The following is a 14,251-nucleotide window of genomic DNA, read 5'->3' on the forward strand; positions in this document are numbered from 1 at the left end:
AATACGACTATAAACAACTATGGAATGAGCAAAAAAATAAAAATAATTAAAATAAAACACAAGCTGGACCCTTAATGAGACCAGATTAGCTCACAGAAAGTGACCAAGAAATTATAAGCATGATTAAACTCACAGAAATAGAAATTAGACAAATATTTTTGGACCTAAATTTTGTGAAAAATACAAATTTGGTTAATGCATTTATGAATATATTCATTAAACTACATCAAAACAGGATAAAGTAGTGAAAAAAACACTCATGCAAATCTGAATGTAGCTCCACTAAGACAAATACAAGTTTTTGTTTCCTGGCACATTAAAAATGGTTTCAAAACTGCGACAATGATTTAACAACGACCACATCGCCACCACAGAGCAACGCCTTCATCTCGTCCCGTCTGACACAAAACCCCGCTCTCCTTTCACTGTAGCTGGCTTGGATGTACAAGAGATACCCTTATCGATCCCCCCATTGGCTTACACAGCTGACGAATGTCTCAAAGGCTTAATTCAAAGGGAGTTCAAAATAAGATTACTGATTTTTATCACCTGGCTGCAGACAGCGGGAGAGAGAGAGAGAGAGAGAGAGAGAGAGAGGGAGAGGCTCACAAAAGACATCAAAAATGAGAGGCGGCGGCTCAAAAGGACAAATCAAGCCTCGGTGGATCACGGTGTGCTCCTGGGCTGTTAACAGCGAATGAGGCAAAGAGCTTCCAGGGCTGCTGTAAATAATAGCAAATTGTTTAATGCCCCAAATGAGTTATTTCTGACAGCTGACACAGCGTGACTTGAAGGGGAGGAAACAAGACGGGAGAAAACAAGAGAGCTGTTGGAGGTGGGAGGAAAAAATCCATAGATTGTTCAAAGCAGGAGTTAACACCTGAACAGAGAAGAAACGCTCCAGTCATGATATTATCAAACGTTTAAAATGTAAAGCCAATGTTTTATCCATTTATTAACGAGCGTGTTACTAATTGGAGTCACCCGGCTGGTTTGTCAGGCTTTAAGGATGAGAGAGGTTTGCTTATTCAAATGGTTTGAAAATTAGGATTCAAAATATTAACTTCCTCTTCTCGTATTACTCTCCTTGAGTTTCAGTTTTAGAAATTATGAGTCTCAGGCTTCACTAAAGAAAGTTCAGCTTAAAGAAAAACATAATTTCCAGCTTCACACACTTTGTCTGTGTCCCGGTTCCAAACGTATTTACAACATATCAGTCATTTTATTGTGTTGTTCCGCAGTAAATACAGAATAAATGTAAATACTGAAGATACCAATTTATAACCAGCTGAAAAGACAAATTGCTCTCCTGTTTAAAATACATAATAAAGTGTTTAATATGCAGTGTGGTATATATTATACCACCTACAGTGTTAGAATAGAACAAAATCTCAACTTTTTGTACTTCTTTATAATCAAATATACCTGAAATACTGATTATTATATCATTTCAGGTTTCTTTTTTTGCAGGGAAAAGCAAGTATGTGGGAATTTCAGGGAAAATACGACTATAAACAACTATGGAATGAGCAAAAAAATAAAAATAATTAAAATAAAACACAAGCTGGAACCTTAATGAGACCAGATTAGCTAACAGAAAGTGACCAAGAAATTATAAGCATGATTAAACTCACAGAAATAGAAATTAGACAAATATTTTTGGACCTAAATTTTGTGAAAAAGATGAGTAAAATAGTAAAAATACAAATCCTTTATGCTAAAGTGCTGTCATTTTAATAATCAGCAATATTTCATACACATAAAAATGTGAAATATGGATACAGATATTAACATGTGTATCATTTTGGTGGAAAAGCAGGAGTTTATTTTAAAATAAACAGACATTAAACGTGACAACAACTCATACTGGAGGAGCAGAAAGCAGTTAATAAGGTGGATGTTTAATTTTTGGAATTTGTAGTCATCATAACTTGTGGTATTTAAACCCAGTAGGTGCAACAATGAGGGGAATCTCCTAACCCCCTTCCTGTTGATCCAGATGCTGCGGTGCAGATTATGTCCCTGACATATGTGCCACTGGTCTATGTATAGCACATTTAACGGCTTTGATCTCCAGTCAAGTTGGATGTCAATCATGATGCCATCTGGTGGAACCCAATACAAGGCTCACCAACAAGGTCGTATCCAAGGGCTCAGCCTCATCCGCATCACTCCTTTAATCTGGATCAAAATATTAGAGGCATCATGGCTGACAGCCTTTAATCATTCTGATGTGCTGTTAAAACGAGCCTGCCTCCTCATGTATGCCACACGAGCTGCTGCTGCTGCTGCTGCTGATCGCTGCTGACTGCTTTGGAAGAACAGTTGTGTCTGCTTTAGCTGCCTCTCAGTCTGAGCGGCTCTGACAGATATGGCGCACGATGGTCAAATATTCATGCATGACAGGATCACCTACCGTAGAAAGAGAGCTTTCCCTTCACTGTGTTCATTCCCCTGGAGTTTTCGGCCACACACTCATACGTGCCGGCGTCCTCCTGCTGGAAATAAGGGATTTCCAGAACGCCGCTGGCTTTTCTCATGTCCACTTTCCTGGGGAAGGGTACGCCGTCCACTCTCCTCCAGCTTATAGAAGGTGCTGGGCTGGAAAAGAAAAAAAAAAACGAGACATAAAGAAGTTCAGAAAGTCAAAAAGAAGAATGTGTTCAAAAATCTATCTGAGCTAACTAATCTTGAAATCATTTTTATTGATTTTTGGCAGTGGTTGAAATAAAAGTAAATCATCATCTATAGAGTTACCAAAATGTGCCTCTTTTTTTTTTAAACCTATTTTAAAAAAGCTTAAACTTGCTTATCTGTGTCTATGAAACCTAATACTGAGTCACAGTTCCTTACATATTTGAATTTAATATGCAAGAGTGGTGGATATTGCACTAAAATAACCTAAAATCATGCTATTAAAATCGCTGATACTCAACATAAGAGCAGATTATTTAGACTGATGCTCAAATGTAAATATATAACCCCATGGATTTACCTATTCCCTTGCTACTTGCTACTCCACCATAATATTAATAGAGAATATATGGAATATTACACACATTATCTACTGCACGTGTACATGAACCTCTATCTGTAGAAATCAAAATATTTATTTTATTTGTAATTTTTCCATCTACTTGCCTGAACCCTCTACGAAACTGTGTTTAATCGCGCTGAGAGAGCAGAAACAAAACTGATTCTGATGCATAGTTTAAAGGCGGTTTCACTCTCCGCGAAGGTGAAGCTGCTAAAATAAACTCGCAGTCTCCACAGAGTCGAGCGCAACCGTTGGCCGCTCTAACTCAAGGCGTTTTAGCTCGTCCTGTACTTTGAGCTTTGGTACACTGTGTTACACAAAACCTGATATTTTAACTGAAGATTCTTACACCACATGTGCCTTCTAATTTCTCAGATGTGCAGCCTGGCTTGAAACTCATGAGGATTGCAGCAAAGTGGTGAAATACATGAAAAAAAAAAAATGCCAGGCCTTTTCGAGAAACATTTTTTTTCTTTTAAACGCTAGCGAGCCTGTACTTAAGAGTGGGCTTACTTTCCCAGAGCGAAGCATTCCAGCTTTACAGTGGATCCTTTGGCAACATGAACAACCTCTGGAAACTGAACTTCAATCTTTGGCTCATATTCACCCATAACACCTGAAAGAGAAATAAAAATACATGGAAGTGCAAAAAACACTTTTCTTCTTCACACTCAAGTCAACCAACTCAGGCAAAAAAACTAATTGTGGTTTCTTCTGTTGCCACCCAACTACTGAAAATCTTTTTACTATAAGCTGAAACGCTTTTTTTTCCCCCCCTCCTCACTTCCAACGCTATGCGATCTGAGCAGCAGAAAGGCGCTCTGCTCTCAGCGCTGTCACAGAATGCTCTCCCATTGAAAATAATGAGAAACAGAAGCCAAAACACAGCTCTCCAGCGGACATGCGACACGCTGATGTTCAATGGGAGGAAAAAAAAAAAAAACAATTTTTGAGAATTCATAGACGGTTTGAGCTTTTACATCCAGATGAGTTTCATCTTGTTGTAGTGCTAACAGCTATGAACCAGAAAATGGGCCCATAAAATCCTCCTGGGTACTGCCACTGTGTCTACAAAACATCCCATTCACTGTCGGTGAAGCAGCTCTGGTGGATTATAATATTGCTGCTGTGCATGCTAAAAAAAAAATCTCCAGATAAAGGAGAAGACAGGAATGCAGATGTTGTGGTGTTCTGGATTTGGTACACAGACTTATTCATGAATCAAAACTGGAGTGTCTAAACAAAACCTTTAATTGACGCTGAGGTAAATGATATCAATGAGTTTGTAATTGGGTGTCATTCCTCCCGGCCTGGCTTGTACGATGTGGTATTTTAAGCCATTCTCATCCACGAGTGCAACAATAGGTTCCCCCCCCCGCCCTCCTCCTATTGCTGTAATTCTGGGCTGTGTTGCACAAATAGCTCTAGAGATGGAGGAAACAGGCCAATTTCATCACGTTGATTTGGTGAGGCATGTGTTATCAGGATGGCTCCCCGAGTGACTGTGAAAGCTAATTCAGATCCTTATCACAACTGTCTCATGCTGCAATGTAACCACAACGCTATCGCCCATGTAAAAGCAGACAGGTGGAAGTGGACAGGTAATTGTCTTATACCATAACCTTTTGTAAGGGGACACCTGTTTAATGTGTCCACCTGCACCCTCTTACCCAAACCCTCCCTTCCCCCCCCCGCTGTGACGATGAGGTAGGGCTGACGTTTATCTGCTGCTCCTGCTGCGAAACGAACGTATAATGAAAACAGAAAGGGGGCAGAAGCAAGGGGAAGGGAAATGCTCTGGAGCCAAAAGGGTTTAGCTGCTTTCTTTTTGGCATCACTAGTGAACCAATATCAGATGATTATGCTTTAATTTAAAGGATGACATTCTATAAAGTGCAATAAAGTTTTTTTTTATTTTACTAATTCCACCTTCACACAAGCACGTTTAGGTGAAACGCAATGATTATGAGAACAATCACTGGGATGTTCTGCAAAACCTTCGTCCCAGCAAACACATACATTACTACTGCCAATAACAGATTGCAACACTTTATTTCAGCCCACCTATTTATCATTTATAAGCAGCATCTAAGCACAAAAAAAAAAGTGCCTGCAAGACATTTTTATTATTCATCTTGCGGCGGTCCTGCCCAGTAGACTGCTTTGGGCACGTCGGGGGTGTTTCCCATTCTTCAGTTAATGTTCAGGTCAATGAGGTGCTGCACCTCCCTCCACGCTACCACCATGCATTTACACTTACACCACTGGTGACTCTGATTAACACACTCCGCATTCTTTATTGTTTAGTAAATGCTCTTTGCCCGCATTTTGGCTTGTCTTTGCCCATTTTTGTCCCATCATTGTTATGATAATCTGTGCATTTGCAAACTCTATGTTTACTTCTCTCCTGCCCCCTGTGCTCACAATTTATTACAGTTGAATTCCCCAAAACGCTGTTCGTGTTTGCATATTTCTGTGTACCGTAAGTTCTGGAATATAAGCCGCTACTTTTTTCACACACTTTGAACACTGCGGCTTAAATGATGACGTGGCTAATTTATGAATTTTTACGAATTTGTGACAACAAAAGAGAGAGTGAGGAAGTGTGCGACCAAGTAATTCTGAGGCTGTTCAGTTCCAACACAACCAGCCGTGTTACAGGCACTGTTTGGAAAAAAGCATTTATGGTAATTATTTGTGTATGTTACCGGTGCATATTTAATTAAAAGTTTAAAAAATCTTTTTGTGTAAATATCTCATGTTACAACGTGGACACCTGCAGCTTATAGACATGTGCGGCCTGTATATGTACAAAACTTGTTTTCTTTTTATAGTTAGTGGGTACAGTTTATATTCAGGTGCCTCAATAGTCTGGAATTTACGGTAATCTGTGTGAATTTGTGCGTTGTTTTTTTTTTAACCCTCAAAACAACATATGATGCAGGATTTTTAAAAAAAGCATAGCTGTAATTTAACCAACCAATAAAGAGGCTAAAGTGATAAGATAATATCAGAACAGGTGTCGGCTGATATTGTCAAAGATTTATCAGTACATGCGTTGGTCAGTATGTAACCAGGAAGTGCAACTGCATTGTGCATATTTTGGTCTGTAGGGAAAAAAGGATTGTATGTTGTGTATCGTGTCTATGCTTATGTAAGTTATGGATCTGAACACTAAAGCACTGCAGCTATAATCAGTTAAAAATGATGTGTCCTCATTAGTTTAAACTTACTTTTATCAACAACTTCAAACCTTCCTGTGAATGATGTACATGAGGGATGCTTTAAAATGTAGGAAGCAGCATCAAATACTGATGAAAACATTGGAAGCATTGTTGTGAGTTATAATAACTCATGCTTGTTGTTAGTAATAATAACAATAATAATATAACTCTGACATCAGATACATTACAGATCCAATATCAAGGCCCATAAAAGCAGCTACACAAGAGATAATACTTATTCTCAGAGGGGTATTTAATTGCATCAGACCAGCTATAATAAATGACATAAATGCCATAAGAGAGATTTCTAGTGAAAATTATATTTAGTTTCATATTTCCCTGCATTACTTTAAACATGGTAAAGAGCAGGCTTCTGGGATGGAAGCGTACAATTAGATTACTTGCTGACAATGACCTTTCTTCTGGAGTGCCTTGATAAGGCCAGCCTAAAGCATCAGATCCACATGTTAAAGGACATGCTGAAATTAGCGAAGAAAGAGATAATTAACCTTTGAATTTCATTTGTATTCTTTTAAAAAAAAAAGATGCTTGTCCTATATTAAGGCACCCACACTGAGCCAGTTTGGACTGCTCCTGTCGTTATCGTGCTGGGATCTGTGCAAATTCTCCGCCGCGCTGTATTAAATCTACCAAAAGATTTCGGCTGCATTTATATTGAAATAATACAGAGTTGTACGAGTGAAAACAGACTATCTAAATATGTAATGAAAGATGTAATAAAAATAGGAACAGAACATATTTAATAAAAAAGTGTTTTTGTGAAGCGTGAGGTGTTTCATTATCACGTGGGTTCAAGTTGGTAATGCTGTTTTTAGAGCACCACCTAAAAAATATCACGTACATATCAAAATATATACCCACAGATACAGCCTCGCATTGTTTATGAGACTTCTAACGTCACACTGTGCTTAGACTTTTTAACACCCCCTTTTTTATTGTAAATAGCAACAATTTTGCACCTTATTTCTTCCACCAGCATGATTCGTTATCATTTGTCGGCTTTGCAATAAAGATGACTTCACTCCTCCATAAAGCTGAAGCCAGAAATCTTTGTGATTATTAATGTTTTGCATGCGCTTCGGTTTGCACAATAAACTGACCGTCGCTGCGGAGCACCAGAGGGGTGGGCGGACCCTGGACGCGGGTCTTGGTCACGGTGTTGGTCACCACACAGGTGTAGTTGCCAACATCCGAGGGCTCCACTTTGGCCACGTACAGATTGCCCGTCTCCTGCGAGATGAAGCGGCGAGTGTCCTGCTTCACAAACGTCGGGTACTCGTTGAAGATCCAGGAGAATATCAGATCTGTGGATGAAAAAAAAGAGAGCTCTTAATTTAAATGCATGAGGGTAATGAAAGCAGATGAAGGGAGAGAAGATATTTTGGTTGCGATGGTGCTGCGTAATAAGATTTAGACCACCTCTGGGTGGCGAAAACGGTGACTAAGTTCTATCACGCTAAGGTGAAAATTGATGACAGGATCTGTGGGAGGTTACAAACAAACGTAATTATCTGGACTCACTTCAAATGGCCATTTTTCATGTGGATGAGGTCTGCATGTGTAAGTAGGGATTAAAGAGACACTGGGGTGTGTGTTTTCATAACTAATTACACTTCATGAGACCACCAACAACAGAGAATTATAATTATTTGTACAAAAAGCACTTAAGACTCCATAGTAAGACACACAAACCTCTATAAGCTTGACTGTTTTTCCTCAGATAACATGAAATATACATAAATTGAGCACATTTGTATCGACATTGTTATCAGCTTAGTCATGCTACATGCTAGCAAGCTAAAACCCCCAGTTTGTGGTCCTCAAGAATTAGCATAGTTTTAGGTCACACAGCTAATTAAGTAGCTAAATTCACAATGTGGTTCTTTGAAAAGACTTCCTGTTGTTCTTAAGGTATCTCTTGAATCCTCAAAGACACTTTAAACTGGTTGAAAAGAAAAAATCAAAAAAACAACTATCTACTGAATGATGAAAAACAACTTTTAATCCCATTTGCCAGGTTCCTCTGTTGTCAAATCAAGCCTGCCGGCAGCCAGGCTGGTAAACTGAAATCTTTTTTAATCACTTAGTGAACGGATGGACGTGTTTTTCTTCTTCAAGGTGGTTAAATTAGCCTGGGGATTGTTGAGTTAGCTTCACAATAACAGTTTTTGACAATAATTCCCGACTCCTTAAGGATGAGGGTTATAACACAGCATGGAGAAGCTCTGCTGCTGATGGATGCTAAGCTAGTTCTGGCCACAACAACAACATGAAACACAAAAAAAATAAAAAAAATACAGAGGCCAACTGAAAAAGTCACCCTCCTCCAGTGGATGCTAATAGCACTAACTGCTAATATGCTAATTCCACTGACACAAATGCTGCGGTCTGGATCAAATAAACATGTTCCCTTAATGTCCGGAGAAAATGATTTATAAGCACCATTATGGTTCATTAAAAATGCTATGTTGTGACACATTTTGCCTTTATTAAAACATAGCAGGGATATTTCTCTTGGTCACATTTCGATTGATTGTTCAGACCAACTTGGGCTAGCAGCTAACAGGTAGCATTATGTTGTGGTTTGGCCTCCATGTTTTCTTCGTGCTTCATGTCTTCTAGAAGCTTCCACATTTTAAACACTGAGACAGTAGGCTACTTGTTGCTACCAGTAGTAGCACAATGCTAATGCAAATAACATAAACACATCTTTTATAGCTAAACTAAGGCCTTAATAAAGGCCACATAAGACACTAAGGCTACTATATAGTGAACTTTGTAGGGAGCTCCTTTGCAAAAGTACCACTTTCGGACTTGAGTCTCCATTAATTACTGCTGTCGCTCAATTCAATTCTATCAGATCGATGCCGGTGGTGGTAGCGAACCAACCGGCATTTCTGTAATAAATTCATATTATACTAAGTGGATTTTCCAAAATGAATGAGTAAAAATAACTTTACAAGACTCTGCTGCCATTAAATATATTAACACAAATGATTATTCTCAATTTTAATATTTTCAAGCCATAACTCTCACGTCTATTGTAATTTCTGACAAGCGACACACATAGAAAAGATGCTTTACATAGAAAATATAAAATAAATCTGTGGAAATGCCACAAGTCCTCAACTGGCTCTCTTGTTTCTTGGTTAGTGACCATCAGCTGTACACTACTTTTCATTGTGGGATACTTTAAATGCACCATATAGGGTGTAATATTGCAACTTAATATTCAGACAGGACTACAAAATGGCAAACACACTATATAAGCGGGTAGTGACTGATTTCCTAAGAAAGAACAATGGCTGTGTCTGAAATCACTCCCTATGCCCTTCTCCCTACTCCCTATGTAGTGATCACTACATAGGGAGCTGTTCAGCAAAGTAACATTTAGGACACTACGCAAGTCTCGGCGCTGTTAAATACGTCACTGCTGTCGCTCACTTAAGACGTATCAGATTGACGCCGGCTATTGTAGTGAGCCGACTGGCATTTCTGTGATAAATCCATCTACCTGCGTATTTTCCAAAAGTAATAAATGAAAATATATTTTTTAAAAACCCTAAAAAAATATGACTCTGCTTCCATTAAAATATTTTTGCGCTCCCGTCTGTCTGCCATTCTCCTTCCACACAATGCATGATTGTTCATATCTCTCGGTTAGGGACCATGGGCTGTACACTACTTTTCAAGGTGCATTGTGGGATATCTTGAGTGCACTATATAGGGTGCATCATTTGTAACTTAACATTCGGACACCCCTACAAAATGGCGTCCATCCTATATTGTGCACTATGTAGGGCATAGGGATTTCGGACACAGCCAATCAAATGTATACGGCACTGTGCGTTAACAACAAAGGTCCCTCCAGAAACACGTCTGAAATGATCAGTTCTGCTGCAATACTACAGACTGTAAATGTAATAACAGTAACGATGACTCCGCTCCACTTAGGCGTCCATGTGAGCTGGCAGTCATGACACAGGGTCCTGCACCTGGAACACCTACATGGGCTGCATTATTAATTAATAAATGTGATCTGACATGCAACAAGTGCAGATGTCTACTGTGAGGAGAAAAAAAGGTTTTAGAGGCAGGTTGGTCCGCTCTAGGAGGGGATGTAGGAGAAATATGTGCTTCCTCTTTTAATTATTTATGAATATTTTTGCTGTCTTGCTATGCTTATTTGGTGTAAAGAACAGTCACAGCTTGACAAGTTAAAAATCTTTATTGCAACAAATGGGACATATTTAGCTTCACATTCATGTATTTTCATAATCTTGAAATGCGTTATTTTTTTTTATTCATTTGAGAATCAACCACTGTCCTGTCTTAGTCCTGTACAGAAACCAATGGCAACCTCATTGAAGAGTAATAAAGCCTCCAAGTGAAGCATCACTTTACTTTAGTCAGAGAAACAGTTACGCATACATAAGGACGAAATGACTCATAGAAATTCTGATTTGTACCTTAGAATTCTATGATTAGTCTCTTTAAACTGCACATCATAAGTTTACTTGGCAACCTGATGCTCCTGAGATCAATAGCATTGGATTAAAAAAAAAGAAGTGGAACTAATTTAAAGCCAAAGTCATTATTCCTATTTGATTTAATTGTGTATTTGACAGTTTTTTTTATGTTTACAATGCAAAACAGTTTTCACCGCACCATTCATCAGAGAGCCATCATTACTGTCCCTTATATCGGTAAGTACCTGTCAGACTGCTGTAATAATAAACTTTGTTAGAGGCTGAATAGCAGTATTTTTTGTAATATCACATGATCGTGCAGCAGCTTTTTAAAAAAAATGAGCAAAACACACATTTTGAGGTCATAGATCAATGTATTTACACACTGAAACCCCTACAGTTTAAACAGCATCACAAGCCAGACATGTTAAGCCATCGGGACTCTTCTTTTTCTTCTTCTTTTTCTTTATGAATGGCTTCTGAAAAGGTGTGAAAGTGAAGCGAACTCAGCTCATTTTAATGGTAATTAACGCGCTTGGTAAGAAGCCAGATCAAGACAGAAGACTTCAGTTTACGCAGTTATCTGGTTCATTAGGCTTCGGATTTGACATCATGAGATGCTTTAAAGAAAGAAAAGTAATTACAAAAAGCAACGGCCTCGACAAGTATTAAGGATTTAATAAAATTATGATAATCATGTAATTACGATGTAATAATAACTAATGACTCACTGTTACAGTGGATTAAATTAAGTAATTATGGGACTCCATTAACCTGGTCAATAATCCAATTCAGTGTGCGGCCGTGTTTAAATTGAGACAAATGCTTGGCAGATAAATGGGAACAACAAGGGTCTCTACAAAACAAAAGACAAAATGCACATCGCGGTCGCTTTCATCAGAATCAGCGCCACATTTCAGCCACTGGAATTATCTCTAATGTGACTTTTATAGGGAAATCAGACATGCAATTCAAAAATGATGAGAAAACGAGCGCCGCCGTGGCATCCAGAATGAAATCTAACCTCGTTATACGACATGGTCGCCCAACGATTTCATGAAATGAACATGACGCGTGCTTCATATCTGGGAAATACTCAGTGCTTGCTGCATATTATTTTTATAAAATTCATCCGCGTTGAATAAAACAGATATGAGTAATAGTTCTCTACGGGTCAGATTTCTTTCTTATATATTTACTCCTCACTTCATCTACTCATCAAATCTGAATGTTATGACATAATCCGCTGCTTCTGCATTGGGTCTAACTGACAGGGACGCTACTTTCCCGCTGAGCTTAATCAAACCCTACCACTTGTTAGGAGGCTAGCAATTATACAAAACAGTCTTGGAGGAACCCTTTCCGTTCATCTCCCTAGCTGCGTGGCCATTTATCACACCAGGATCCCCCGTCCTCCCGCTGGCTGAGAGGGGGCAGGAACTGTACCGATCAGCAGCATTCGGTGCCGGGGCTCAGGCTTTGGCTGCTGTTTAAGCGCGGAGCCGAACACAGAATGATGGCACAGCAGAGATCCATAGGGATGAGGGACACTTCAAGGCAGGATAAGGCATGTTGTTTGTGTTTGTTTCCTCTCCAGTGCTTTTGGATCTATCTGCACCTGCTCTCGTTCTGTGTTTAAAACCCACATGACTACATGGCACAACATGAGCTGCAGAATACCGCAGAGAGCGAGAAAACATAATGAGATGCCTCACACAGCTGGCCGAATGGTCTTCACGAAATCATCCAGGACATTGATTTTATGGGTTACACAATGCTCCCTTGGTATAAAAACAGGACGTCTCCAAAACAAATTGAAGAAATCCAGCTGCCCCGCAGCATAACAATCACTGCCATCGTAGTAGCAAAGCCTTTTGCACACGAGCACAAGTTGTTTTAAGACCACAGTCTGAAAATTGAAGGTTGTTTAAAGCTGGAAATAAACAATAATCATGATGTTTGTAAGACATCAATCTACTTTTATTCTGTCACAAAAAAAAAGGTAATTGTTACATCCAAAGCATAGAGGTCTGCACAAGTCCCAGAGGAGGTCTTTGTGGTTCCCTCCTGGGTTAAAGAACACTTTGCAGGAGTCACAAGGAATAAAGCTGCTTTACTCACGGAAGGAGACCCAGGAGCAGCTTCAAAGGACGGGCCTAAATGAATATTCAAAGACGGAACAAGACGTGCAAGTCAAACATGCCCTTCTCTTTGCACAGCCGAGATCACGCCCAGACAGATTTGTGATAACCGAAGGACGGAGCTCGAAGACAAGGAAGGTGGGCAGTAATCCCGTAAAGGTCTATCATCCTTTATGACAGCCCGAAAAGGAAACGACTCAATCAAGTCGGGGCACCTGTGGATGGACACACATCTGTATCTCAGCGGATATGGCGCTTTATTACAAGTAGTTTAATGAAGAGAAGAGAATCTAATTCTTCTTTAAAACACTGCCAGGATAGAATAATAGCAATATTAGTGATTTTTATTTTTAATGGAATACTCCACGTTCTTACTTGTTGTTGTTTTTACAGTTTACGTACCCACACATTAAAAGAAAAATCACTAAATTCAGTAGAAAACTCTGCTTATAGGTTATTTATAGCAACAAAACAATAATAAATATCATAATCATGTCTAAAAATGAAAACAATTTCACAACCCTGAATGTTCTTTAGTAATCTTTTAGTGACTATCATAAGAGATTTGAATGAAACTGGACTTTATGGATGAAGCCGTAGAGAAAAGTAACTGATTTAGTTTAATGATTACACTTCAGTAGCCATGTAGCAAGTTAGCAAACAGCTAATGGCAACGCTTCTTAGTATATCTGTTAGCTACTCCACGACACAAACAATAAAAACCAGCAACAACAACAGCGATTTGGTGGATGTGCAAGAAACAGCTACAAAAAAACAAACAAACAAAAAACATCAAAATTGATGCAGCGTTTTAGCAAAAATATGGGTCAGTCGCTAAAAATGCTACATGCTACACTTCCCATAATGGAACTTGAGGCTATTTCAGGTGAACCCATCCCTCCCTGGTAAATACTCCGAGTAACAACAACAACAACATTTTGGAACAGAGAGAAAGTGCCAGAAGTACTTCTGTGTGAGCAAACCGGCCCTTAAGTGTCAAATCGGGAAGAAAAAAAAAAAGTATTAATTAAACATAAGAATGATGGACGCCGCCACTCAAAGCTACAGTTCAACTCAAGTCCACACATCTTGGTGCAGCTCGCCATACGGGCTTGTAAATATCCCCAAAGTCAGCAAGCAAAAAAAAAAAATTATTATTATATGCGCTGCCTCTTATGCTAACAGTTCATTTGAGATAGATAAACAAAATGCAGCCGATGACATCTGAACAAACTCGTGGAAAAGTAGAGCAATAAATAACTGCTGTTACAGTCAATGACGTAACCAGCGACTGGAAAAAAAAACAGTCGTGTTTTTTTTTTTTTTTGTTTCCTGTAATGTGATTAATTTCTACACAAC

The 14,251-nt window shown here is 39.0% G+C and overlaps 1 protein-coding gene across 2 annotated transcripts in view; it reads right to left on the bottom strand.

The window, feature by feature from the left end:
* LOC103368562 (contactin-4-like) overlaps positions 1–14,251 on the bottom strand; it is a 173,632-nt gene that overhangs the window by 50,309 nt on the left and 109,072 nt on the right. For both annotated transcript variants that reach the window (XM_008296971.1, XM_008296970.1), the window contains exons 6-8: positions 7,383–7,586; positions 3,551–3,653; positions 2,417–2,601 (exon numbers count right to left, since the gene is read on the bottom strand). In XM_008296971.1, the coding sequence (XP_008295193.1) occupies positions 2,417–2,601; positions 3,551–3,653; positions 7,383–7,586 (492 nt within the window). The remainder of the gene's footprint in view (positions 1–2,416; positions 2,602–3,550; positions 3,654–7,382; positions 7,587–14,251) is intronic.

The sequence above is a fragment of the Stegastes partitus genome, unplaced genomic scaffold, assembly GCF_000690725.1.
Source record: "Stegastes partitus isolate 25-593 unplaced genomic scaffold, Stegastes_partitus-1.0.2 Scaffold1173, whole genome shotgun sequence".
Lineage (NCBI taxonomy): Eukaryota > Metazoa > Chordata > Actinopteri > Pomacentridae > Stegastes > Stegastes partitus.